This window comes from Python bivittatus, unplaced genomic scaffold, assembly GCF_059951505.1.
Source record: "Python bivittatus isolate LINGU-HERP-01145 unplaced genomic scaffold, Pbiv_v1 ctg000210_np1212, whole genome shotgun sequence".
Classification (NCBI taxonomy): domain Eukaryota; kingdom Metazoa; phylum Chordata; class Lepidosauria; order Squamata; family Pythonidae; genus Python; species Python bivittatus.
In genome coordinates, this window is record NW_028277053.1 from 418,986 (window position 1) to 445,360 (window position 26,375).

The 26,375-nt window shown below is 42.6% G+C and overlaps 1 protein-coding gene across 1 annotated transcript in view; it reads right to left on the reverse strand.

The window, feature by feature from the left end:
* Positions 1-26,375, reverse strand: part of IGDCC3 (immunoglobulin superfamily DCC subclass member 3) — a 123,204-nt gene that overhangs the window by 23,220 nt on the left and 73,609 nt on the right. The window contains exons 4-7 of the mRNA XM_088139445.1: positions 23,843-23,973; positions 19,964-20,101; positions 16,081-16,239; positions 5,485-5,650 (exon numbers count right to left, since the gene is read on the reverse strand). Of these exons, the coding sequence (XP_087995571.1) occupies positions 5,485-5,650; positions 16,081-16,239; positions 19,964-20,101; positions 23,843-23,973 (594 nt within the window). The remainder of the gene's footprint in view (positions 1-5,484; positions 5,651-16,080; positions 16,240-19,963; positions 20,102-23,842; positions 23,974-26,375) is intronic.

A 26,375-nucleotide genomic window follows, 5' to 3' on the forward strand; every position in this document is an offset into this window, starting at 1 on the left:
GCCTTCCCACCCCTAGACCTCCCCCCGCTGCAACCCAAATGTGCTGTTGAATTGTGATTTTTAATGTGACAGAAGGGGAAAAGGTTCAAATATTTGGGAGCAATCACACTCACTCTAATTAAACTGCTTCCATTCTGATTATGCAATTAATTGTAAATGTAATTTAAATCAAAATTACTTTCCCCCTGGCTCCATCTCCTCTTTTGTTCTGTTCCACCCCCCACCCACCCCCCCGCCCATCCTCCATTTGTTGGCATGCTGCTCCTGGCAGGCCACTGAAAAGCTCAACTAAGAACAGGCTGGCAGGAGAGAAAAAGCTGAGAAAAAGGCTGGGGGCGTTAATCTTCCAGCATCTGCAAGCTTGGGTAGCTGAGATGATTGCAATGTTTCGTTTGGGACCTATTCTTGCGAGGAAGGGATTGCACAAACAATTTACAACCCGCTTGACAACTCCCTCCGAAAACTTTGGGTGTGATCCCTGAGCCCCTCCAGAAGTTGACGCCAGATTGTACACTTCTAATGTAACCAAAGTGGGAAATTTTAATTTATATTTCAATAGGAGATCTTTGTTCCAACTTCCTCTACTTTTTGTCCTGGCCACACCCACTCTGGCCTCGGTCATTTTTGATGGGTTGTTCCTATCACACCTCTGGAAAGCTAATTTTCAAGGGCCCCACACTTAATAATGGTGCGTAGCCCTGCCATGAATTATACTAAGGTTACTGGTCTTGGGTTGAAAGTGGTGGGGTGGGAGTCAAGAGAGATGGAGAATGAGACACTCTCCCACCAGACGTTTTCCAGGCAGGACTGCAGGTCCCAGCATCCCCAGCCAACGTGGCACCTGGCTAACAATCAAGATGGTGGGGAAATGTTGGGATTGTGGCTACAACCTGTCTGGGGGGGAACCAGGTTGGGGGAGACTGTAATGGTAAGATTCAAACCAGGAATTTCTCATGTTCAGCTCCTGAACTACATCACAAAATCTGAAGAATTGCAGATTTCAAGCAATAATATTCCAATGATCACCCAAAATGGGAAAACAGATCCAAAGTAAACCCATTTCTCCCCATTCTTCTTCTCTTGTCACTGTACTCTGCAAAGTTCCTGAAGCTGCATAACTGTAAAAACCAATGGATCAGCAGAGTCCATGGATCTTTGGCATGACATGAGCCTTGGCTCCAGCAAATAATTAGGCAGAGGTGTGTACTGGGGAAGTGTTTAAAAAATCAAAATGGCAGTCACTGTGCATAAAAAATGGGGCAGGGCTTTGAGTGCACAGATTCGACTGCCATTGTAACTTTTTTGACACATGCATCCCCCGCAGACATTCCTGTAATTACAGATAAAGAAAAAAAGGCAGCCTATGACTCACTCTAGGGATATGTTGGAAGCAAGGACAGTCTGCAAGACAGAGATACAGAGAGGCATAGTGAACAAGGTTGATGTAAATCCGATTTAGTCAATTTTCCTTTCCTTTTAATTTTCTCCTGCCTCCACTTTCTCTTGCTGACACCTTCTACACTTTGCATAAAATTGTTGACCCTGAAAAAGTTTGTCTGTAATAATTATGGGGAAAACCTCAGGCTGGGTCTTTGGCAAACCCCATGGCCAGCTGGGGAAACCCTTTAGCCCTGATCTTGTCCTTTTCCACGAAGGAATCATTTCCAGAAAATTGGTTCCTGAGATAATACTGCAGTCTGCATTTCCCCCCTTCTGAAAGGTTCATTTGGATTAAGACTCATCATCATTATTATATCACTATTAATAATAATGTCTTTAAAGGGTTTTCATTTTGTTAATTAAAAGAAAGGAAAATACAATGCTACCCCCCCCCCCAGGTCTAGCAAGCAATTAAACCTGGGGAGGGGGGTCTAGCACTTCATTTCCCTTTTTTAAAAACAAAAACAATACCCTTTAAAGACATTATTATTAATAGTAATAACAATGATGAGTCTTAATCCAAACGAATCTTTCAGAGGGGGGGAAAAAGCAGATAATCCAAATAAGAGGCTACAGTTTAGGTGCATTTATACACGGTTTATTTATGTATAAGGTTTATTTATACAAGGTTAGGTGCAAGGTTTTAAATCCTGTTATTTCACAGGCAAATACTCTATATAACTGCAGGGCTGTGTACAGGGCGTGATCCAAAAAGTCAAGATGGCGGCCATGACAGTCCAACCGAATCTATGCCCATTTTTATGTACAACACAGGGAATACTGGATGAGTTCCTTATCATGGGACACAGTTCGATTGCGTTCGTAAGAAAGATGTCCTGGAGTACTGGCATCCAATAGAAGCCACAGTGATGTCCCATGCATCATGATGACCAGTGGTGTCATCTGCATCATTTTTGGAGTGACTCATGGCAAGCCTGGCACCCCTTGCCTCTGGTGTGCATGGGTATGAGCAAGGGAGCAAGAGGGAAGAATGCCATCACGGGCATCATGATGTCATCATGTCACGTTGCGTGGGACGTCATCCTTGCTGCTGGCAAAGCTTATTCCTGGACCAGAGAGGCAAAGTTCTCTTGGTAGAAATGGTCACACTTTCAAGAGTCTATTATTATATCAAAAAAGTAGAGTTCTGTATTTCTTGTGGTGTCTGTTTCCTGAACTGGCCTATCGCTAAGGGTGACGTTAATCTTCAAAGCCTGGCACCATCTTTCCTTCCCTCCTCTTATACCAAAGAGAGTCAAGATGGGGTAATCTTGAGTTTCTTCCTCACACTTTCTTGTTTTCCCAGACTGCGTTCATGCTGTATTAATTACAGCAAACCACTTATTTTTTTCAAGGTCATCGTTGTACACCTCTATCAGAAGAGAACATGAAAAACTCTCTAAGGCACACCGGACAGCCAGTGCAATATAGTGGTGGAAGTGTTGGGTTGCGGCTGGCCAGACTAAGGTTCAAATTCTCACCCTCTGCCCATCGAGAAGACCTGTGGTTTGCTCTCTCAACTCAGTCTTTCCTTGGCTAAAGTGGAAACAGAGATCACAAAGAACCCAGTATTACCTACTCTAACAGTCTCCGGGAAGGAGAATATTTTCTTAACTCCAGACGTGTTACAAAATTACCACCATCATGGTGGTCTGCCCCCAGAAAAGTTCCTCAGAAGCCCCCAAATCAAATGTCAGGTGTCTCCCTTTCACAGTCTGTTATTGCGCTGGGGGGAGAGGGGCTCTTGCCTTTAGAACCTTCCAAATTGCTAAAGAACATTTGCATTTATGCATAATTGCGAATACCTCTCTTTACATCTGTATAATGGACTGCACTGTTTTCTTTCTGTAATGATCCCTACTCGGAAAATCAGTCTGTTATGAGTATCTAGGATAGCGTTATAACTTCCTGCATAATTAATTATGCTATAGGTTGGCTAATATTTTTGGAAGACAGGGAGTTTTGCAGCTTTAAATTAAGGGTATCCGTTGTTTCTGGACTTAAAGTCCAGATTCCTCCAAAGGTTGTAGATGGGTCTGGGTGCTGGCTCTGAACCTCTGAACCCCCTGAACCCCATCAACCCCCGGTGGATGAAGGAAAAGCACCTGGAAATGTTCAGAGGCACTCTAATTAAGGATCATGTGGCCACATACCCCACAAAGGGTGCATATTTCAGTGGCCCCTTCTCTAGTGATCTCTCTCCAGGGGTGCCTCAAGGGTGTGGTCCAAAAAGTCAAGATGGTGGTTGCAGTCTACACCTTAAAACAACAACAGCAAGAGTATGGGTTCAATCACACCATTGCAGCCACCAACTTGACTTTTTGGACCACATCTTGTGGACCCCCAGTTTGCCTCCAAGAAATTTCCACAGGCAGGGAATTCTGAATCATTGTCACTCATTTTTTTACTTTTTGCTTGTGCTCACAGGCCTCCATTTATATACTTAACCTTGTTATGTTTCATTAGGGGATTCTATAACCTAGAGATTTATAGCTTGGCCTCTGTTATTTCCCCTGCATTGTTCCATATTATTTCCATAGAAACCAAGCCCCCTGAGTGGTAATTTTCGCACTAGGCTCAATCTACCCCACTATTTCCATGATACAAACACTGTATTCTTCTAGCACAGAAAAACTAGGGCTGCTTAAGCTTTGCTGAAAAACAAGATTGTTTCTCCTTGGTGAGATAAGAGGCCCGTGTTCAGAGAGAACCAGCCACAAGACCATGATGATCTCCAAGACCATGGAGTGCAGATCCATTTGGACATCATTGGCATGAACCTATTCTGGAGGACCACAGTCTGAAATCAAAGGCACGTCTGCCCTCCAGTTCTGTCCCTGGAGGACTTAATATAGGGCTGTGGAAAAACTGGGGCGCACAGAATTCTGGAGTTGTATTGCCACATTTCCAGAAAGGTTCAGTTTGGAGAAGTCTGCTTCAAGCTTTGGCCCTGGTTAACTGTAGCAGCAGTTCTTAGATACCTGGGCATCCTGATATTCAAACTTTCCACCTTTGGGAAATCTTTACCTTCAACTTCTGTAATGAGGAATTCTTGGACATATTCCATAGAACTCCTGAATAGCATTAGGAAGTCATTCTATTACCCAGTATGATACATTTGTTAGAGAGCTGGACCAGAAGACTCAGGTTCAGGCCCATTCAGAACCTGGAAAACAATGGAGGGACTTCAGGCCAACCACTGTCCCTCAATCTAACCTGCATCACAGAGTGAAGGGTTTTTTGTTTTTTTTTGGAGTGGGGGGAAAGAGCAGGTATACTGCTTTTAGCTTCTGAAGGCCAGCAGGATCTAACTCAAAGGAGGCCCTGCCACACATACCCAAACACATTTGCAACCCAGACACATCAATACATGAGCAACGTAAGCCAAGATTCATCTTATTTCATCCTTCTACCAACTAGCATGAGACCCAGCGTGGTGCAGCGATGAAGGTGTTGGACTAGCAGAGGGGAGCCCCAGGCTCAGAGAATGCACCCTCCAGCATTCTCTTTGGGCCAGTCATTTTCAGCCCAATCTACCCTACAAGGTTGTTCCTGGGGGAAAACTGGGAGGAGGGAACACTAGACATGAGCCTTGAGCCCCTGAACAAAGAGGTGGGTTTTAATTCTAACAAGTAAATCATAACAATATGTACTTTCTTCTTTTTTATGATCATCCCTGTGGATAATTAAGAACCAAAGAAGAGCCTTGAGTCTGAATGAGCCCTTTAGTCCAACACTTTGAACTGTGTGGTACATTCAGAAACATGGACGTGAGGACAAGTCTAGAAGCACAGAAGGTTTGACTTGAAAGACCCCTTTTCCATGACCTGGGGGCCAGACTGGGGTGGTCAAAAGTCTATTCTGGAAAAAGACAATGGCAAGCCACTTCTATATTGCTGCCAAGGAAACTGCCCAGATGTGTCCAAGAAGTTTGCAGGAACTGACCCTGACTTTACCTTGACATCTGGTAGATACAGATCTGACCACCTGAGCCCACTTCTCCCAGTCCCTCTGCTGGACTCGCTGCTCTCTGCAGAGTTTTACCTGTTGTTGTTCTTCAGCTTAATATGTTCAGTTGGCTCCAAAATCTGCCCGTTCTTCAACCATGTGATCTGCGGAGAAGGCTCTCCTTGTGCTAAGCAGGTAAAGATGGCAGTGGTCCCCACAGGCCTGGCAATTGACTGCGGGTGCTGCACAAATTCTGCAGGAGCTGAAAAAGAAAACAAAATGCCAAGGAAAGAATGTTAGATGCATCTTCCTTGATGGACTTTGGCAGAGCAACTGAAAGAAATGTAATCCAGGAGGATGGTTATCCTACACCGTGAAATGAATGGGAGCTTCCAGCCCAGGAACGCTAAAATAAATATTCAAACAGACGTTTTCCTCAGGTCCCACCTGTGGTGGAGGAACAATTAACAGGGACAAGACAAGAGTCTTCTCCAAGCCCCCACCTAAACTGTAGAACTCCTTGACTCAAGAAGAACAGCATTGGTACCTTCTCTGGAGATATTCTGCTAACTGGTTAAGCTTCCTACTTAGGAAGTTATATGCTCCACAGGTTGAATACATTTTACAAGATGTAATAGGTTATTTTATTTATTTATATAACAAATTTATCACCGCCCATCTCATCAAAAAGCGACTCTAGGCGGTTTACAGAAGAGGTAAAAATCAATTAAACTACAATATAAAACAATCTTAAATAAGGAATAAATAAACAAGTCAGAAACATGGACGTGAGGACGAATCTAGAAGCACAAAAGGTTTGACTTGGAAGGGCCCTTTTATCATTCATTCCAAGAATGATAACATTGGCAAAGAGCTCGGGGAGGGTCATCAGGGTGCCAGCCAACCCCAGGATTGATTAGAGCTCTTATCACCCCATGCAAGCTGGCAGAGCCAGGTCTTAAGTCCTTTCCAGAAAGCCGGGAGGGTAGGGGCCCACTGCACCTCTGGGGGTAGAATATTCTAAAGGGAGGGGGCAATGGCAGAGAAGACTCTCCTCCTAGGCCCCACCAGCCGACATTCTCTCACTGATGGGGTCCACAACAAGCCCTCTCTGCCTGACCGGGTGGGACAGGTTGATGTGATGGGGTTATCTACATTATCTTCCTGCTTTTATTATAGAACATCTCTGTTGCATATTTTTGTCTTTTGCACTTGTCTTTGCTGTTGTTGAAAGGATTTTAATTTTGTATTGGTTTTAACCCCTTCAAATCCTGCTACACTGCACCCAGAGTATATATTCCCAGCAGGGTCACCCAAGGCGTTGAAGGTCTTCCCAGCTGCCTAGCCAAAGCAAGCAGGCCCTTCTACCAGGCAGCAGCAACTCAGGAAGATTTTATTTTATTATTTTTTAATTTTATTTGTATGCCGCCTGTTTCCCAATGACTCCGGAGGCAGATGCTGGAGGCCGACGATCATTTTAGTGTCAATGTCAAAGACACAACTACATACAGTGCAGAAGACAATGGTAATTCTCACCTGTATTTTACCAGGAAAACCCTGTGGATAGAAAGGATAGAGCGACTGACAATAGAGTGCCAAATGATGGGTCCCTCAGGTCAGATGTTAGTCGACGTGCTTCTGAGGAAGAGCTGAGAATCTTTCAGAGTACTAATGGTATTTATGAAACAGTGGGAGGTCTAGTTGCTGACACTGCCATGCAGGGGAAAAAAAATGGGAGCAAGGAACATAAGAAACATGTACATGGGAAAGCTCACCCAAATGAAAGCTGAAATGAATGAACACAATCTTCAAAGAAACAAAATGATGCCTATACACATGGACATCACCAGACAAAGCACACAAAAATTGAGTTTATTATACTGATATAAGGAGGTAGAAGATGAAAAACATGGCCCTGGGTTGACTATGGAACACATCACAAACAGCTCTTGTACAAGTTCCAATTCAAGCTAAAGCAAAGAAATAACGCCAACTATTTTCCCCAATATGATCAATTTCAAGGAGAACATCAGGAATCACTCTGAAGTTCTGAACCTCATTGATAGGGAACCAAAGGAACTATATGATGTTGTTATGGGTGAAGGTGAAAAGAATGACACCTATCCATCAAAAGGGCAGGTTATCCATCCATCCATCCATCCATCCATCCATCCATCCATCCATCCATCCATCCATCCATCCAATGTATACTTTACGCAAATGCCAAACTCTCAGGTTATAAATGTGTAAAAAAACAAATACATGAATTTAAAAGATTGCTGCAATTCCCATCAACTTCAAACAGCCTGACATAGACGGAAGATGAAGGCCAACATTCCTAGAATATGGTAGTTGTTCACCCAAGTTGGATTTTGAAAAAGCAGAGCCCATCAGGATGAAGAACGGAGGAAAAGGAAAAGAAATGCACAGATTTTTCTTCTCTCCAGTTGGTGATGATAATGTGTTGCAGCTTCATGTGGTTTCTGGGAGAAAGACCGCCTCCAGCATCAGAGATGGGAAATGGGGAAACCAGAAAGTGTTTCTGAGCATTCAGAAATGGGATATAAACAGGGCTGCTTCAGGGGGAAACCCTCTATGGCGCATTCTATGTCACCAGAAGAAACATAAGCCCTGCTTGGCATTACAGGTAGTCCTCACTTAACAACCACAATTGGGACCGGAATTTAGGTCACTAAGCAATGCGGTTGTTAAGCACATTGACCCCAGGATGCTGCAACCATCATAAGTGCAAGCTGGTTGCCAAGTGCTCAGATCGCGATCACGTGACCACGGGGGCACTGCAATGGTCATAACTTTGGGCACTGGTCATAAGTCACTTTGAATGGTCACTAAACAAATGGTTGTTAAGTGAGGACTACCTATATTACAAAGGCAAACGGATGAGAGGAATCCACTTGCAGTTACAATGGAAAGTCACATCCACAAGTCACAGGGCAAAGTTTTGCCTCATCAGAGAAGTCAGTTTGGGGAAAATGTTTATTGTTCCAGGAGCCATATAATTTCTTCCCCATAAGGATGCTTGGCTGCAATTCACTCACTCAATTGATATCATGGCATGGCCAAACATTCAGGACTTGTGGTCTAGAGCTGAATGCAAAAAATTTCAAGCTTTGCAGAGCTTGCACAAAACTAATGATTTCACTGGGGTTAGGGTTGGGCAAGAAATAAATCTTTCACTTAAATATTTTTTTTCTCTACACATCCCAAAACCTGGCCTAATCCAACAAGGTGCCTTCATAGGTTCTTAAAGAAATAGCTTAAACCTTAGCTATGTTCACGTAACATGCTTAACCTGGTTAGTGAATTTTTGCACAATATATTGAGCCAGAAGCAAACCAAGTAACCTGGATTCACGCAATGTGCTAACCCACAAAACCAACCCAGGTGAACCTTAACCAGGCTTTGCATGGGTGCATGCAGCCACTGGATTTGTAATACATCTATGGTGTGAATACAGTGACGGAGTTCTTTCCTATCCTGTCAATCATGTTCCATCTTCCAGAGAGGATCTTTTTCTAAATGAATTTTTACACTGCAGTTAACCATCTTACACTGGTCGCTGAATCAACCTTCTTCCTTAGATTCCGTGTTTGAATCTGAACCATAAACTAACAAAAGAGACCTTGTTTACATAACTGCCAAACCCACAAATATCTAACCACGGCTAACACTTACCAAGCTTAGCAAATTGCGCACTTTCAGCGGCTTGCTTTTTCCCTGATCCGGTCACCCATGTTGTGTGAATGAGGCCACTGTGAGGCATTCCACAGATGTCTCCCCACCACAGTGCAAGAAAACCATGGCGAAGAGCTCCATAGGGATAGGCCAAGATGGGTGAACAATGGAAGAAGGTAAACAGAAGGCCTTCCAGAGTTAAGCAGCTCCTTGGCAACTCCGGGACAACCAAGGAGCTACTGATACTTGCTTGGGCACTGAAGTCTTTTATTCTGAAGGAGACAGGGGAGAGATGGAACGCAAACAGCAGCCTATTGAACACTGACAAGCATGAGTGCCTCTTCAGAGACATTTGGAATCAGCGCATCAATCATGTTTCTGAAACACCAAAAAGCAGTCTGACAGCGGGTGGGGGGAAGAGGAGGCGGCAAATGGATGCTTGCACTGAGCTACTGGATCTGGACTGCAAAACTTCAGATGGCCATTAGAGGGCCAAAAAGTCTTTGCTGCCTCCTAGTGGTCACCTATATGTTTGCAGCCCGGATCTGGTAGACCTAAGGTGTACAAGGATCTTACAGCTGCAGAAAGGAACTCATACAACAGTCTGCCACAAGGGAGGGAGGAGGGAAGGGGCAAAGGAAGGAGGGAAGGAGGAAGGAAGGAATCAATGGGATGGAATAAAAATTTAGTGGCAGAGCAAATATTGTTGGGAATTCTGGCCAAAAGCTGCTTTCCCCACTGCTAACAAGCTGCCAAAACATCTCGGTGTCTTCACACTAAGCAGAGAATGGTCACATTTTGCTATTTCCCTCCATGTTCAATGCAGTGAGACAAGGATATGGGGAGAGGAAGACTTGACACTGGGAGGGGCCATCTTTTGGCACTCCCTCCTTAGTTGTGGAATGGAGCCTGGGCCGGCGGGATCAGATATGGCAGATTGATTATGGACTGTTCCAAAACTGCTCCTGAGGACAAGGAGAAGGGATAGGGGATGGAAATACTGGCAATACGGAAGGGCCCAAATGCTGGTTTCCTGCCATTTTTGATATATGTTGTAGACTTTCCTGCAAAAACTCCGCCTAAAATACTCTTACTAGAGCTTCAAAAGCAAAGAAAAACTCAAATCTCACCTGCTCTCCAAATCTAGAAAAGCTCATGCAACATGATGGTGCTCGATGCCTGTAATAAAATTTTGATTAGACATGATGTGGTCCCAGTCACTTTGCATGTTCCCCGGTTCACTGGTCCATTGTTCCCCAGGCCCAACCCAAAAAATCATCCATACTCTAGCTGTTTCTTGGAGGACAGTGAAGATGCAACTCTTCCAGATCGTGCGCTATCTTGTACCAGATGGAATAATAGGTATTGATGACTGTGTATTGCAGGCTCTTTAAATGAAATTGCATTGTCCTATATTAATCTTGTGACAAGGGACACTTTTGATCAAATTGTGGATATCTTCTTGTTTTTCTGCCAGCCTAGAAGATTCAGCAACCTATGAATTTAAATGAGGCAGAGGAGGCATGCTTGACTGTATTTAAAAGAGAAAGGGAAGAACATGGTGAGTCAGAAAATGGGTGGCACCACCAGGTTTCCCCCCTTGCTTGTTTTCCAACAAGCCCCTTCCAATCACTGCCTGGGACTTCCTGCTACACCGCTTCCAGCCGCCTGCTTCTGACATGATGTAGCCGGCAACGCTTCACCCACCACCTTTCCTTCCCAGGAGACCATCTGCAGCCACCTGACAGCGTGCAAGCTGAGAAAAGCCATCCTTCAACGCTACGCCGAGGGGTCCACATCATCACACAGCTAGAGGGATAAATTATTTTGAGTGTTTGGGGAAGAAGAATGGAGGAGGACATCTGAACGTTGGGACCACCCGCTGAATTATGGTAAGAATGTAGGAAGAGCTGGGCTGCATGAGGCTCATCTGGGTCTCAGTGGCAGATCAGCAAGGCAAAAGGGCAAGATCAGCCTTTCTTGTTTGAAAGAAAGTATCTTCAGTATACTCTCTCCAAAGTTGGAGTAATATATCGCTGTCATGAACTCTGGAAATCTTCTCCATCTATGGCTTAAAGCCAAGTTGGGGCTTACTGTGTTCACCCCACCCCAGGTTAGGGAAAGGCCCGCGCTCATCCCCACTCCATGCTGCTTAGTGTTAATGTCACTCTCCTTGTTTGCAGCACAGCATTTTGCACTAACCCAGTTTACATGGTTAACCTATGGCTATTGTGCCAATTCACCCAGAAAATGGACGAATTCAGTATTAAACTGCAGTGTATCCCCCACGTTTACAAACCATTTAAAAAGCACATCACACATTTAAAGAACTATAATATACTTTTCTAGGGCTACAATCCCTTTTCGGGTGCAGCATCCAGAAAGTTATACCATATTCCAGATTTTGTTGCATAGATGTGGAAAAAAAAAAAAAAGGATTACGATGCTGGTGATTATTTATTCACCTCCTGATGATCAACCATATTACATTTGTCTCTGTTCTAGGAGAAGCAGCCTTTTCATCAAGTCATAGCACAGGGGGATGAGAATGGAAACAGGGTCATCCATGGGGGAGGGGGAGGTGGTGTCCAAAAAGTCAAGATGGCTGCTATTTTTGCATGCATCACAGGGGACAGTGCTTTGATTGTACAGTTGCAGCTGCCATTTTGACTTTTTTGACTCCTCCTGCAGGTGATTCCGGTGACATTGAACTGGATCTGCCATTCTAAAGAGATGCCCCTAGTTTCAAAAGGTATTTTCAGATCTTCTTTTCGTTTTATATCCACGCTACATGATTTGAGGGTGTCTGTAAAATTGCTCTCTTATTACTCTTCAGGTTTTTTGTCCAGACAGTTTTTGTACACATTAAAAAAACCAGTCCCAATGCAGATCCGTTGAGCAAAATACTGTTTAGATGGAGCTCTTCTCTTTTGTTACAAGTGCAAAGTTGAATTTGGGGAGCGTTTGGGGGGTTTTTTGTACAAAGAAATGAATGCAAATAAATGTACTTAGAGAACATAATTAATTGTTCTGTTCTTCTATCAAAAAACTGTAGGTTCAAAGGAATGTATATTTTGGAACACAGACCTCCACTTGTACTCACCTTGTACTTAGTACATTAGAAGATTTTCTTACAGCCATTCCCTATGGCAGTCATTTTGTAACAGCACCCAGAATACTTTAGTCAAACATACTTTCAGGCCTAGAAAGATGGGGACCCCTAGTTTGCTCTAAGACCTGCCATCCATGTTTCAGAAAAGCATTCAAAAGCATCTCTAAAAAAATTTGCTGAGCTAATTCTCCTAAGGCAGAGAATTCAGTGCATATGTCACTTGTGAGTCAATGTCAACTCCTGATGACATCATGGACACAACCAAGTAGGGTTTTTTTATGCTAGTCACTGCCTTCTTTTGAGATCTTTCTTTCTTTCTTTCTTTCTTTCTTTCTTTCTTTCTTTCTTTCTTTCTTTCTTTCTTTCTTTCTTTCTTTCTTTCTTCCTTCCTTCCTTCCTTCCTTCCTTCCTTCCTTCCTTCCTTCCTTCCTTCCTTCCTTCCTTCTCCCCCCCCTTTTTTTTCTTTTTCTTTTTCTTCTCTTCTCAATTTAGCCACCGTTGTGGGATTTTCTAGTGGCCTCCCATTTAAGCCTGAGCCCAGCTTTGGAAACTCTGCTTAACTTCTGAATCCAGACAAGGTTGTCAAGGAGAGCACAAGAAAGCTTGAGACCTGTGTCTTTTTGACACATTTTGAGAGATTGCGAGGAAACTGAGAAAGGAGGAACTCAAGACATAAACCAATGGGAGAGAAGCTTGTTAGTAGCTAATCTCATAAATGGCAACTCAGTCCAGGTTGCACAAAGGTCTAGAAGAGCTTCAAAACTTTCTGAAATTCTCCACCTTAATGAACTCCTAATAAAGGAGGGTTGGAGGTTCTATCACAGTTTCCAAGATTTCTGTACATTGAAGGAGGAGAAGCATGTTAGTCTAGGGTGGCAAAAAAATCAGGAATCTGGTAGCACCTGTTCAGACTAACATGTTATTCCAAGACAGAAACTTTCATGAGCTGCATCTCACTTCATCAGATTCTTTAATTCTTGCATTAAAACTCCTGACTGAAGCCTGTGTGATCCTCACTTCTTCAGTTATGTTTGGCCATCAGCTAGAAACAAATGGACAGCCACTTTGGGGAACACGTCTGTGAATCTTCACCAGACAGAGACACCCGCTGCATCTTGGCATCTGAGGAAAAGTCTTGGAGTTTCTGAGAAGGGAAACCATTTTGAGCCCACATGACAGCAAGAAGGAACTTCCAGGTCCAGGGCAACGGCCAGGGAGTGTGCCGACATAAGCAAACTCTTTGCATTTTTTCCACTCCTGTGAAAATGTCCAATTAAGGAGCTCGGGTGGGAAAAAATATAATTTTAGATTCTGAAGCTCATCAAGCCAAACGGTTAACAAGCAAAGCTGATGAGAAAGGGGAAGGCTTGAAGACGGCTACTTCAAAGACAAAATGAGGGCTCGTAATCAGGAAAGGATTAACGCACCATTCAACACCGGGGCTGCCAGCTGGGTTGCTTTATCTACCCCCCCCCACTTTTTTTGTTGTTGTGAAAAGGCATTCTCTGCAAAAACTTCACCATGGAGACTGAAGACTCAGCAAACATTCAAGAAACCCCTTTCTGGCCACGGTCATTAAAAGTGGCTTTTCGGAATTGTCGTTTGGAGCTGGCAGTGTGGGGGGCACGTTTCTCTTGTGCACAAAAACACACCCATACTTTCAAAGAACTTCCACCGGCTCCCAGATCAGGAATAGGGTCCCAGTCCTGCAGTGAAAGGGGGGGGGCAGCACGGGAATTCATCTGAGCACCTCCCTCCTTACGTTTTCCATTTTCTTTCTTTTTTCAAAACAGAACTGGAAAACAAACAAACTTTTCTTGAGTCCTTTTACTAGTAGTAAAGAAATAAGCACGCCTAGGCCGTCTTCCGCCCAATCGCTCAGCAAAATTCAAAAAGTCCTGTGGACAAATCTTATTAAAAGGCATAAGCTTTGGTGAGCCCTTGGAGCTCACGTGCATAGAGTGACTAGCTCTCTGTTGCATGCTCAAGAAAGCCTATACATTTAATCAAATGTGTCAGCCAAGGAAAGTGTTACCAGGCACCCTTGATTTTTGCTAGCATAGACTAACCTGGCTCTTCCTTACAATGTCTTATTCCATGGAATGAAACTTGGATCTATTTAAACCAGTGCTTCCCAAACTTTTTCCTCCATTACCCAAAACTCAGGGGGGAAAGGAGGGTGCAGGGTGTGGCAGTGAAGGAAGGCTGGGGTGGGTGAAGGAGACTTACTTGAGGGACTTGTGACCTCCCCTGCTGGCTTCCCCATTGACTTTACTTGTGGGAAAGTGGCAGGGAAGGTATCAAATAGTGATCATGTGACCATGGGACGCTGCAACTGGTTGTAAGTGCGAGCTGGTTGTCAAGCACCTACATTTTGTTCACGTGACTGCAGGAGTGCTGTAACAGCCAGAACTTCAATGACTGGTTGTCTGTCCCTTCCTTCAGCACTGTCATAACTTCGAACAGTCGCTGAACAAATGATCGTAATTCAAGGACTACCTGTATTATAAAAACAATATAATTGAATGATGTCATTTCAACAAATTACCACTGGTAATTTCATCCATTTTCATCTTAATAGGAATACCTTCAGAGATTTTTGAATATATTTCAGCACACATGGTAATCTTTAAGTCGATTGAAATGTCCCTGCTGTGAATGGGTTCATGTGTCGTTACCCAAATAAAAACCACTTTTACCCAGTTGTAGGTATTTTACCCAGGTTTGGGAAGCATTGATTTAAACCAAGAAGTAACCACATGAGTAGCAAGGAAAGAATTTACATTTACCTGTGTTTAACTTTTATTGCACGATAGGAAGTTCAGAGCTCATAGAGAGCAACCATCATGCTTGTAGGAATGTCCAAGGACTGGAAAAAATTCTCCATGCCTGAAACTTAGCCAGTTGGTGCCTACGTTTCTGGGGTATATGATCCATTTTGGGAATATGAAGGCATGGCTCTACTCAGAGGAGCGGGGGCAAGTGATGTCAAGTGCGCTGTGACATGATCTCAAAAATGACATGATGACATCATTGTGACTTGTAATAGATGCCTGGGGTAAGGAGTGGCAGGACGCTGAGTCAGGACATTGGTTCGCATGAAATAACCCCTGTCCATACTGACCAGCAACAGCTCTCCAAGGTTTTCCAGCAAAACAAAATCTTTCCCACCCTGGTCTGGAAACCCAGGGGCTGTTCATGTAGGTGCCTGCTACAAACCACAATGTCACACCCATCATGAACTACAATATGTGTCCTTTGTGCAATGGGATCACGATGCACATGATGTCCTTTGCCTCCTTGACAACATTTTCAATGTCCTCTTAGGCCAGGAAGGGCAACCTACAGGTAACGTGTGGATCTTTTTTAGTGGTCCTCCTGGGATCACTGGACATCAGCAGGCCAATTCCTTCCTTAAACCTTTAGAGAGGGTTAGTGCAGCTAAAATAACACAGAGAAAGAAGAGAAAGAAGACCAAAAAGGAACAAGAGTGTTGTAATAAAATGAGAAGGAGGAGTGGGGGAAGGGGAAGGAGAAAGAAAGAGAAAGGGAAGGGGAAGGAGGAAGGAGGAAGGAAGAAGGGGAAGCGGAAGAGGAAGGAGCAACAACCAGCAGAAAACGTTTTCTCCTGTCCACTTGCAAACAGTTAGCTCCAACTGAAGCACAGCCATCTTCTCATGTACTGCCAGTAACCCTTGCAACTGACACTTGACGCTTGTTAATGTTCTTTAGCCATGCAGAAAATTCTGAACGGATGGCACAAAGTCACTCTTTGGTTCAACCGACCAATGAATAAAACGCAAGGAAACCATTGTAAGGTGCCTGTGTGCAAACCAGCATTTAGCCATTTAGGAAGCCAGGGTCCTGACCCAGAGAGCTCTTACCTTGCACCACCAGTCTTCCTTGGGCTGTCCTCCTCACCCTCGTGCCAGGCTTATTGGCCGCACACACATATATCCCAGAATGCTGCACTGTGAGGTCTGAAATCATCAGATTGCCCGTTCCGAGGACCTGAATTCCTTCCACACCAATTGGGCGCCCGTCTGGAATGGGAAAGGGTTGAGTAAGATTATTCCCTTGGTCCTGCTTACATGGTGACCAAGCTGCTTGGGACTTACACTTCTTTAAAGTAGGCTTGTGCAATCTGAAACACGTGTCTCACATGCAACCCTGCTGGCAGGGGGGGTCTGCAAGGTATGGTCAAAAAAGTCAAGATGGTGGCCACCACAGTGCAATTCAAGTTTCGACTACACTGTATTGGCAACCATCCTTATTTTTTTCAACCTCATCCTGGGGATACCCCTGACCCATTTTTTTTTAGATTTTTTTTTATCCCACCTTTATTATTTTTATAAATAATTCAAGGTGGCGAACATACCTAATACTTCATTCTCATGGACCCACCCCCTTTTGCTCCTGCAAATATGAGTTCCTGCTGGGTATGGTTAGGAAACCAACAGAAATAGGTACATAATGAGCCTTATAAAAGCAAAGACTTCTTCCAAATTCTCCCACTGGGAGGAGAAATAAGCTGAAATGACACTCCTGTCTCTCCAAGGATGGTACAAACTCAAAGCCATTGCGTTAGTTCGTAGTTCAGCGTCCTGGGCAATTTCAGAAAACACATTAATTCAGAAATTAAGCATCTGCCCGCTCCGTTTAATAGTGAGGCGGGCCTCAACCTATCTCCTGTCCCAAACCATTTCCATTTCAAAGCTATTTTTTGGATTGGATGTTCAAGCAGGATCCGGGAAGGCCCCTTACATTTTCAGAGGGGGGGGGGGAATGCATTGTCCAAGAGTCTCTGCTATTAAACAGCTGGCTGACTGCACCCAGTTGTAAAAAGCAAGCCCCACACCAAATCTGCCTGGCATTTAACGAGCTGAATTAGTTTGCTGGAGCGTCTGACACAAAGGTCTGCCTTAAAATTCAGATTCAGCTCAATTACACCTTTCAGCAGAAAATCCTGAACAAATTATTTACACTCAGCACCCAACTCTCATCATTCTGTCCCAGGGAGGGAAGAGGTGATTGAAAGGGTTGAAATGCTGGGGGAAAGGGAAACTGAAATGGATGCTATTGTTTCTAAAATATTCAAGGGAACTGAGAGGGTTGTCAGCCAGAAGGGGGAAAAAATAGCAGAGCCCTGTGCCAATAAATTATCCAATTAATTGGGTTCTACTGCTGTCATATGGGGGGGGGGAGGAAGAGGGGGGGGTTGTGGTTCAAAACCACTTGCATAGTTATTTACTTCTCACTATATTCCCCCACCCTGACAGTATTCCAATAATCTTGGTTCTTTTTCTTTTCACTCACATTTCCAATTCTCTAAACAACAGGCTGGTTAAGTCTGTGATCCTTTTAGGAATGTCAAACTGCAAGCTTGTGGGAGAACCCTTTATCTGCGAGATTTTCCAGGCATCAAATACAAATAATTGCCCTCTATTCTGCAATAGGCATCTGTATCTGTTGAAGGGAGGCGGGTGGGAGGAGATGAATATGCAATTCCAGCTTGACTTATTTATTTATTTGTTTGTTTGTTTATTTCCCATTGTTTTTAAAATAATAGCAGAACAAGAGAAAGATGAAAGGGAACAGAACGCCCAGATACATCCATTGTCAAAGGTAAAAAATAACAACTGCATAACAAGTGGTTTAAAAAAGGGGGGGAAAAATACAACAGAAAAAAAAAATGCTGTACGAAACCGGTTCGGATTGCCTTTGAAAGTCATAAAATGGACCAAGATATTATATGAGACAGCCACATCTAAAGTAAAGGTTAATGGTAGGTTTTCTGCTACTTATTTACAGCAGCTGTAGGCAAGGATGTCCACTTTCACCCTCGCTTTTTAATATCTGCATGGAAAGCGGCTTGCGCTATTAGACAACCCAGGGAGATCTACGGAGTAGTACTTCATTCAGATGAAGCCAAATGGGTTTTATTTGCCGATGACATTCTTCTGTTTATTTCTAAACCTCACATTACTATTCCAGGGTTGATGCAAACGATAGACGCCTTTAGTAAAATAAGCAGGATGTTCTATTCACTAGTCTAAATTGGAATTGATGCCAATAGGTGAACATTTGGTTACCCATCCATTTAAGGAATATCATTTCCGTATTTGGACCGAATCCATTAAATATTTAGGTATGTGCATACCAAAAGATAATACTCAGTTAGTAACACGTAATATAAATAAAAAATGCAATTCCAACATGAGTAACACAGAGTTTTCTCATTTTCGGGGAAAAACTGAACTCATCATTGTGTATAATTCCTTTCTGAAAAAAATCTTCCCTTTGTATTTGTAAGTTTGCTTTCTTTTTTCTGGGTAAATTGTAAACAGAGACTTTGTTCAGTTCAAAAGTGTTAAATCAGAAGGATCTGGTAACACCTCTTCTGGCTAACCAATTTTATTAAAAGATGCAAACTTTCCTGACTAGCTCATATGTTTTAGTAAGATTTGTTAGTCGGAAAAGGTTTACCTGAGTCTTCTGATTTTTTACCATGATAGATTAACTTGGCTCTCCTCCTACAACATATTTAAAAGTATTCACTAAAACAGCAACCAAACCCTCACGTGGATTCCTATTTTGCTGAACCTCTTATATAAACTGGATCCATTTTCCTCTGAAATTCATCAAGGACAGGATACTCCAACCTTTGGGAACTGGGGATCGCATTTAGCATTTTGAGAACATTTTACGGGTGCTTTCACAAAATGGCTGCCATGGTAGGTGTGGCTAGCTGCAAGATACTTCCATTTTGCCAATAGGCAAAACAAGCTCTGAGCTGTACTTCTTCCATTTCATTTTCTAAGGATGCCTCCATGGGGTCTCTGAGGGCCTTGCACAATGCTAGGCTCTTCTTCATATTTTAAATTAAATCTAAACTAGCGTTTGCCATCCTTGGCATCTTCCAGGTAGATGTATGGACTTCGACTCCCAGAATTCTCATCAACAGCCATGCTGGTTGCAGAATTCTGGGATTTAAAGTCCACACATCTGGAAATTGTCATGGTTGGGAAACTAATTAAACAAAAAACATGAGTTACAGCAGGGATTTAGTTGACTGATCTTCTAGGACAGTTTTCCCCACCCTCACCCAGATCAGATGTACTACAATATTCCCACCACTCCTATTCAGTATGGCCAGACATCTGAGGGCACAAGGTTGGAGACGGGAGTTCTGGATACCACATACATCATCCCTACAAGGTACACTCTATGCTGATCATTCCCATACGACATAGAAGAGAATGGAGACCACTTTGGAAAGATATGATGCTGGAGAAATAGTCTAGAAGCTGATGCAAAAGCTTTATTATTTGCAGACCAGTCCCCGAAGACACTTTCAGGCAAGTTTGTACAAAGAAAATAAAGCCATTCTAACATAAACACAGAGATCCAGTTTGGTGTAGTGGTTAAGGTGCTGGTCTAAAATCCAGGAGACCATATGAAAACTGGCTCAGTGACTTTGGGCCAGTCCTTCTCTCTCAGCCTGACCCACTTCACAGGGTTGTTATGGTGGGAAAAACAGGAGAAGGAAGCATTATAAAGGTGGGATATAAATCGAATAATAAATAAATTCTCAATGCATCCTAAATCCAGATGTTTGCAAGCAGCTGCTGCCAACATTGCAAGGATGAACGCAAGGCAACTCTTTGCCCAACCAAAGAATATGATGCCAGAAGATGCTCTGCCCCAACCAAAGTAATATCCAAGCTCTTCTGCCGAGAGGACAGGCTACAAATTTTGGATACCTACCAAGTCGACTCCAGGAGACAATAGGCCTGGGATTCCCAGTTGCAATGCACTCCAAGATGGCTGTCTGGTGCACTGTCAGAGTCAAGTTTTCAGGTCCCACAAGGATCACAGGGTCTTTGTAAACAGCAGAATGGGAGCCTGTACAGAAAAGACCAGACACAAGTTGTAGAGAAATGGAGAAGGCCTGAGAGGTGTCCTTCATTCCGTTCTGGGAGTAGCTCCTCTTAACATCATGCTGCAAGACTGCTATCTCCATGTCTGGAACTAGGTCAAGAGGAAGAACTCTTAATCCAGGCCCCTGAGATACTAATATTACTCGAATTAATATTAAAGTAAATCCTAATTACGGTATGGCATGAGCCATCCTGCATAAACACATCCCAAGGTTGCAACGCAAGAATATCTTTTGAAATGTATAAGTAGACAAACGTAGTTCTCTCAAAACCTTTTATATTTCCTTTTTGCAAATATTTTATGTTAGAAATGTGCAGGGGCCAAAGTTCTATGGAAGAAATTTCAAAGTGTAGGGGACTTCTGGGTGGAAACATGACAGACTAGCGCACCTCTCCACACTGGAGATGATGCCAAGGTAAAGACCGGCAGCGCACCTGAGCTAACGTAAAATGTATAAACTTTTATTGAGATGTGAAACAGAAGAGGAACAAGTTAAGGATTGCATGATAAAGTGAGGTAAGAATGTTGGTCATAATATACAGATGGCTCAATGGGACAGAATATGGATAGAAGGGATGAAATTCGCCTTGTGTTATAATTTGATGGAGAACTTTTATAAAATGATGTACTGTTGGTATATGACACCAGAGAAATTATCTAAGATGTATAAAGGTACTTCTAGGGTTAGGGTTGTAAATTTGAAAAATAGGAAGGACATTTTACCATGCATAGTGGACTTGGGAAAAAGCAAAAAAAAATTGGACACAAATACATATGATGATACAAAGAATTTTCAGGATTAACATTGAGAAGAAACTTGAACTCTTTTTATTGGTAGTTACGGATAGCCAATTAGAAAAGGTACATGGAAAACTGATTTTATATATGGCAACTGCAGCAAGATTATTATATCCACAACAATGGAAAGACTCTGAAATACCCACAATGGAGGAATGGATTGTGAAGATGGCAGAATTAGCGAAAATGGCAAAACTGACCTGTTCATAAGTACTTCATAAAAGATTGGAAACCTTTATGGACTTTTCACTAAAAATGGACAAAAGTGAAATTTCTGGATTTGATGATTGAAAAAGGATTGAATAAGGAGCTGAAAGGATTTTTTGTAATACTTAAGAGGGAGGATGGACAATGGGTTTGTTTATAACTGCTGAAAAGAAGGTCGGAAGTCGCTTGTCTTTTCTGTTTCTTTATCTCTTTTTCTTTCTTTTACTGTTTTGGTTTCTGCATTTTCTCTCTCTTTTTCTTTTCTTTTTCTTTATATTTGTCTTTTATCCATGTAAAAACTCTTAATAAAAAATTATATTAAAAAAAGAATTTCAAAGTGTAGGAAGACTGAAATCTGTGGCCCTCTCCTTTCTGATGATGTATTATTGTATTTTATATTGATTTTACTGAATATTATGTAGCTTATAACTTTTGCCTCTAATTACTGTCTGAAGCCATGTACTGAACCTTTGACCTGGCCTGTGGTTGTAACAAAGCTGATTGATTGATTGATTGATTGGGCACATTCTGCTCTGTTGACCACAGGAGAACCGAATGGCCAAGATCTAGGTTTTTGTACCAAGACCAGCCAATCACACAGCTTTATCCTGTCAGCCAGAAGACACTTTCAGAAGAAAGTGTTTCTGCTGAAGATTGGGCATTCTCCCATGAAAGAGACCAAAGTCTAAATTACAAGCCACCTGGGAAGCTGGTGACACCAGTCAACAACTATAAACTATCATTTGCTAAGCAGGTACCAAAGAGAAACAGCACTTGACCTATGGAGCACCTTTCAAGGGATACAAGAACAGTAATGCTCAGACCATCTTCCCCAACCTAGTGTCTTCCAGGTGTTTTGAATCTTGGACCTTCTACAGATAAAACATCTGTCCTATCATAGAGCTACAATCACTTCCCAGGTGAAGGCTGCAGAATTCCATAAACCAAGCCAAGAGATTATGAAATTTTGCCCATAAACCCTAGCCCCTGGCAAAACAGCCTGATACACCTGCACCCAGAAAAACCCCACACTGTTGTCACAATAGTTGTCAGTCTTTGATCAACTGATGAAAGCAATAAGCATACAGAAGGAAGGGAGGTTTAAAGGGACCTAACAGAAAGAAGCTGTAACCAATTCGCTTTAAAACTCTGGAAAAGTTGCAGAATTTAAATCTTCTGGAGTTCTGTGATGGGAGTTATACGGTTTTCCATATTACCTTCCCATACCTAGTCAGTGTCTAAATGAGAGTAAGCTGCTTTGCCTATTTTATTTTATTTTATTTTAAAGATTGGTCTTCTTGAAAGAGCCCAGAATAGCCTTCCCTTGGAAAGGCACAAGGACATTCCAGTTTAGGTCCTACCTCCTACCAACTCAGATGCATAAATATTGTGCAAAACAGACATATAAAATTCACTGAAACAGGCTGTATCCTAAATCTGTGTTCAGAGAGCATGCTGCCTCCAGACAAAACCATCTTCAGGTTGAACACAGTGGCCCAATTCACACAACACGGTAAAGACAATGGCTGGGTTTCTGCAACCTGCTGAACCAAGCTAACCCACCTCACTTGAGTCAAATCAAGCATATTGCATGAGCCCAACCATAATTGTTTTTTCCTGCAGCTAAGCCAGAAAAGTCCTACCCAACCCAAGACATTCTGATGGGAAGATGGCCTCATTGAAAACCAATGGAAAGATGGAGAAAACTGGCTGTCTGAAGGGAGAAAACATTTTCTCTGTCCCACACACATAAACACAACCATTCCATGTATATAAGTTGGCCATGCTAGCAGTTGAAACTTCCCTCAGTACTGGCTGCTTCCAGTGAATTTGATACAATAGGGTAGCCTTCTCCAACCTGGGTAGGCCTTCCAGAGATGTGGTCTTCAACTCCTTGAATTCTTGGTCCTGAACTGTGCACCCTTCCTGTTGTCAGGGTCCTTTTCTTATTTTTTTATTTTTTCTTTAGAATTAAAATATGATCTCATTAACCCAGGGATACCTCTAAAAGATCTTCTGGCTTTTCTGCCACCAGCAAACCCTTTTCTGCTTTGGGAATTCTTTAGGTGTTCCTCCTCTATTTCCTTCTATTTATCTGGGGTAATGCGAGTCGGTGGAACGTGAAGGAAGATACGGAATAGCACCCCCGCTTCATCAATGTTTAAAGAAGGAATTGAATTAACTTTGGTTAAATAATTTAAAATGGTTCCTTGACTACTACAGTATATGTACAGGTTGTCGATCCTTATCTTCCTTGGCACCAAATCTATGTATTTTTCCAAGGCTAGAGCTCCTGAGTTTCCATCAGACCCTTCTTCGCCCCATCCTTCCCAAATCCCTCTCTCTTCAATTTTCTTTGGCAAATAAACTAGAAAGAAGGGCTTTGCATTATCTTGCTTTGAGTGACAGTTCTAATACCCAACCATCCTACCACATAAGACATTCTAGGATCTGAAAGCTATGCATCTATGGGGAGAGTATCCAAGTTGGGAAAAGCTGCAAAAGGCCGTCTAAACATGTTCAGGGCAGGTACCTGGTAGAGATACGGCAGAGGCCTCTAATATGACATGGCTGTTCCTTGTTTCTGAACAATTGCTGCCTGAGACACCTATTTCCTGCTCCCTAACAGTAGGGCTGATCCTGATGAAAAGCAATTGTCTTCTCCTCCCCCCCCCCCACCAACATCCCTCTCCAACCAACCTGATACAGTGAGCCTGGCCCCTCTGCTAAATTTCACATTCGCAATGTTGCTGGCGACACAGTGGAAGATCCCAGCATCTTCGGCTCGGAGTCCTGTAATCTGCAAGACCCCCTTGGGAAGCAGCGTGTACCTGAAGGATCCAGAAAATGCACTTAATTTTGGATAGCTGCTTGGGACTACAGTATCTGAAGGAATATCTTTTCACATATATTTCAATCCAGCATCATTTGTATGATTTCTATGGGAAGTTGCAACAAGCGGTTGTCCAGGACAAGGTTGTTGACTACCTTCCCGCTCAGCATGTTTGACACCTACTTCATTATTCCTGCAATGCTTTATATTAGTTTGTGTTTGTTTTTATCTTCTTGTTTAAAAGTTTCAATAAAAATTATATATTGTTCCTACAATACCAAAAGTTATTTCAATTTTACTGGATTGTTTAATATCTTAGTACTGAAATTTGCAGGCTGCAATGAAGCTTTTCAGAACAATTAATATTTTTATAGTTAACCTATTGTGTAAGTTAGATGATCTTTTCACTTTAAATTATAATTTGGGGATGTTCTATACAGACCTTAGGAAAGCTGTTTTGAAGTGGAGGTTAAAAATAATCAATTAGGAAAATAATAAATACAGTAATATGGTTGACATCATCTTCAGAGCAAGGAGGGGGGGAAACAGTTCTAGAAGAAATTGGCAGACTGTATCTAGCCCATATTTTACCATTTTATCCATGAGGGTATCATGAGAGACCTTGTTGAATGGTTTGATGAGGTCAAGATACACTATGTCCATGGCATTCCCCTGATCTATTACACTAGAAAACTCTGTCTCTCATGACTCTTTTGTTGCTGGTTCCAGTTAATGGTTGCATTCCAATCCAAGTGCCCACAGACATGCTGTTTGATAAGTATCCTGCCCAGTATAGATGTCAAGTTGATAGATCTATGGGTTTGAGGGGTCTCCTTTTCTGATAGCAGGGACATTTGCTCTTCTCTAGTCTTTTGGGACCTCAGCAGTTCTCTAGGAGTTCTCAAATATTAGAGTGATCAATCCTCTCCTTGTTTATCCTGAGCTGCAATTCCTGATGATACAACAATACCCTGCTAGGGCTTTTGTTTTTTATCTGAAAGCAGACAGACCTAAAAAAACAAGTTAAGACATTCTACCCCCTTGCCAGCACCCATGACTAATTCCCCCCCACTTCCCATAACAGACCAACCCTCTTTGTGTTTCCTTTTGTTCCTGATATACCCCTCCCCCTGCCAAAAACAAAAATGCATTTCTGAGCTCATTCTGTGTTTTAGCTTTTGTGACACAATTCTTACCATTTCTTGCAACTGCCTTGCATCCTTCTTTGGTTATATACCCCTCCTTCCATTTCCTATACAAATCACTTTTTCTTTTCAGCATTTTAGAAAGCTCTGTATATATCCACCTTGTGGTCTTGAGAGGTATGTCCTTCAGTATAAATTGTTTGCAGCTTCAGTTTCCCATTTGGCCCAAAGCCTTTTTCCCTCAGGATTTCACATCATTGGATCTAACATACCTTCTACTTGCATTCATCAAAACCCACTCTTCTGAAATCCTATGTACTCATCTCTCTTCCTTCTATCCTTGATACCATGAATGCAAGGAGAACTTTCTCCCAAGGTTCTAATCATCCTCACTTCTTCATCCAGTTCTTCTCTGTTGATAAGGATGAGGTTTAGAATAGCATACTCCTTCGTCCCTTCTTTCACCATCTAACAAATGAAGTTGTCAGTAAGAGAGGACAAGAGTTTGACTCTTGGCAGAGTACGATTTCCAGCAGATGTCCGGATAGTTGAAATCTCCCATTGTCACTATTGCCTTCCACTCTGGAAATCTCATCATCTGATCATTGAAACATCTCCCCCATATCTTTCACCTATCTAGGCAGTCTATAATAATCTCCTACAACTATATCACTTTTGTTTCTCTCTCCTTTTACTCTTACTTATACAATCTCAACAGAATTTTCATGCTCTGATTTGAAGAGTTCTGGGCAACATGTCCTTTCCTTTGTATGGTGCACACTTCTTTCTGCTGAGTCTGTTTCTTTTGAATAAGTTATAGTCTTCCAATCATCTCTGTCATTCCATCAAGTTTCAGTGATGCCTATGACATTGTATTTGACCTCCTGTATTAGGTTTTCAAGTTCTTCTCATTTGTTTCCCATAGTTTGTGCATTGGTGTTATGAGTAGAAACCCCTCTTGGCTTTGCTGTTGTAGTTTCCTGTCAATCTTTTAAGCCCCTCCCCACTCCACTCTTGTACACACTTTGTCTCCTGCACTGTTCACACCAGTCAGTTTTGAGCTTTTGCTAACCTTCCTCTCTTGATCTAGCTTAATACACTCCTGATAAGCTTGGCATGATGCTTATCAAACACTCCTTCCTTGTCTTTGGGAGAAGTAGGCTGTCTCTTGCCAAGAGTCCTTCATGTATACAGTGTGGTCCATGTTCAAGGAATCAAAACTCTTCTGTCGGCACCATCGTGAAAGCCATTGTTC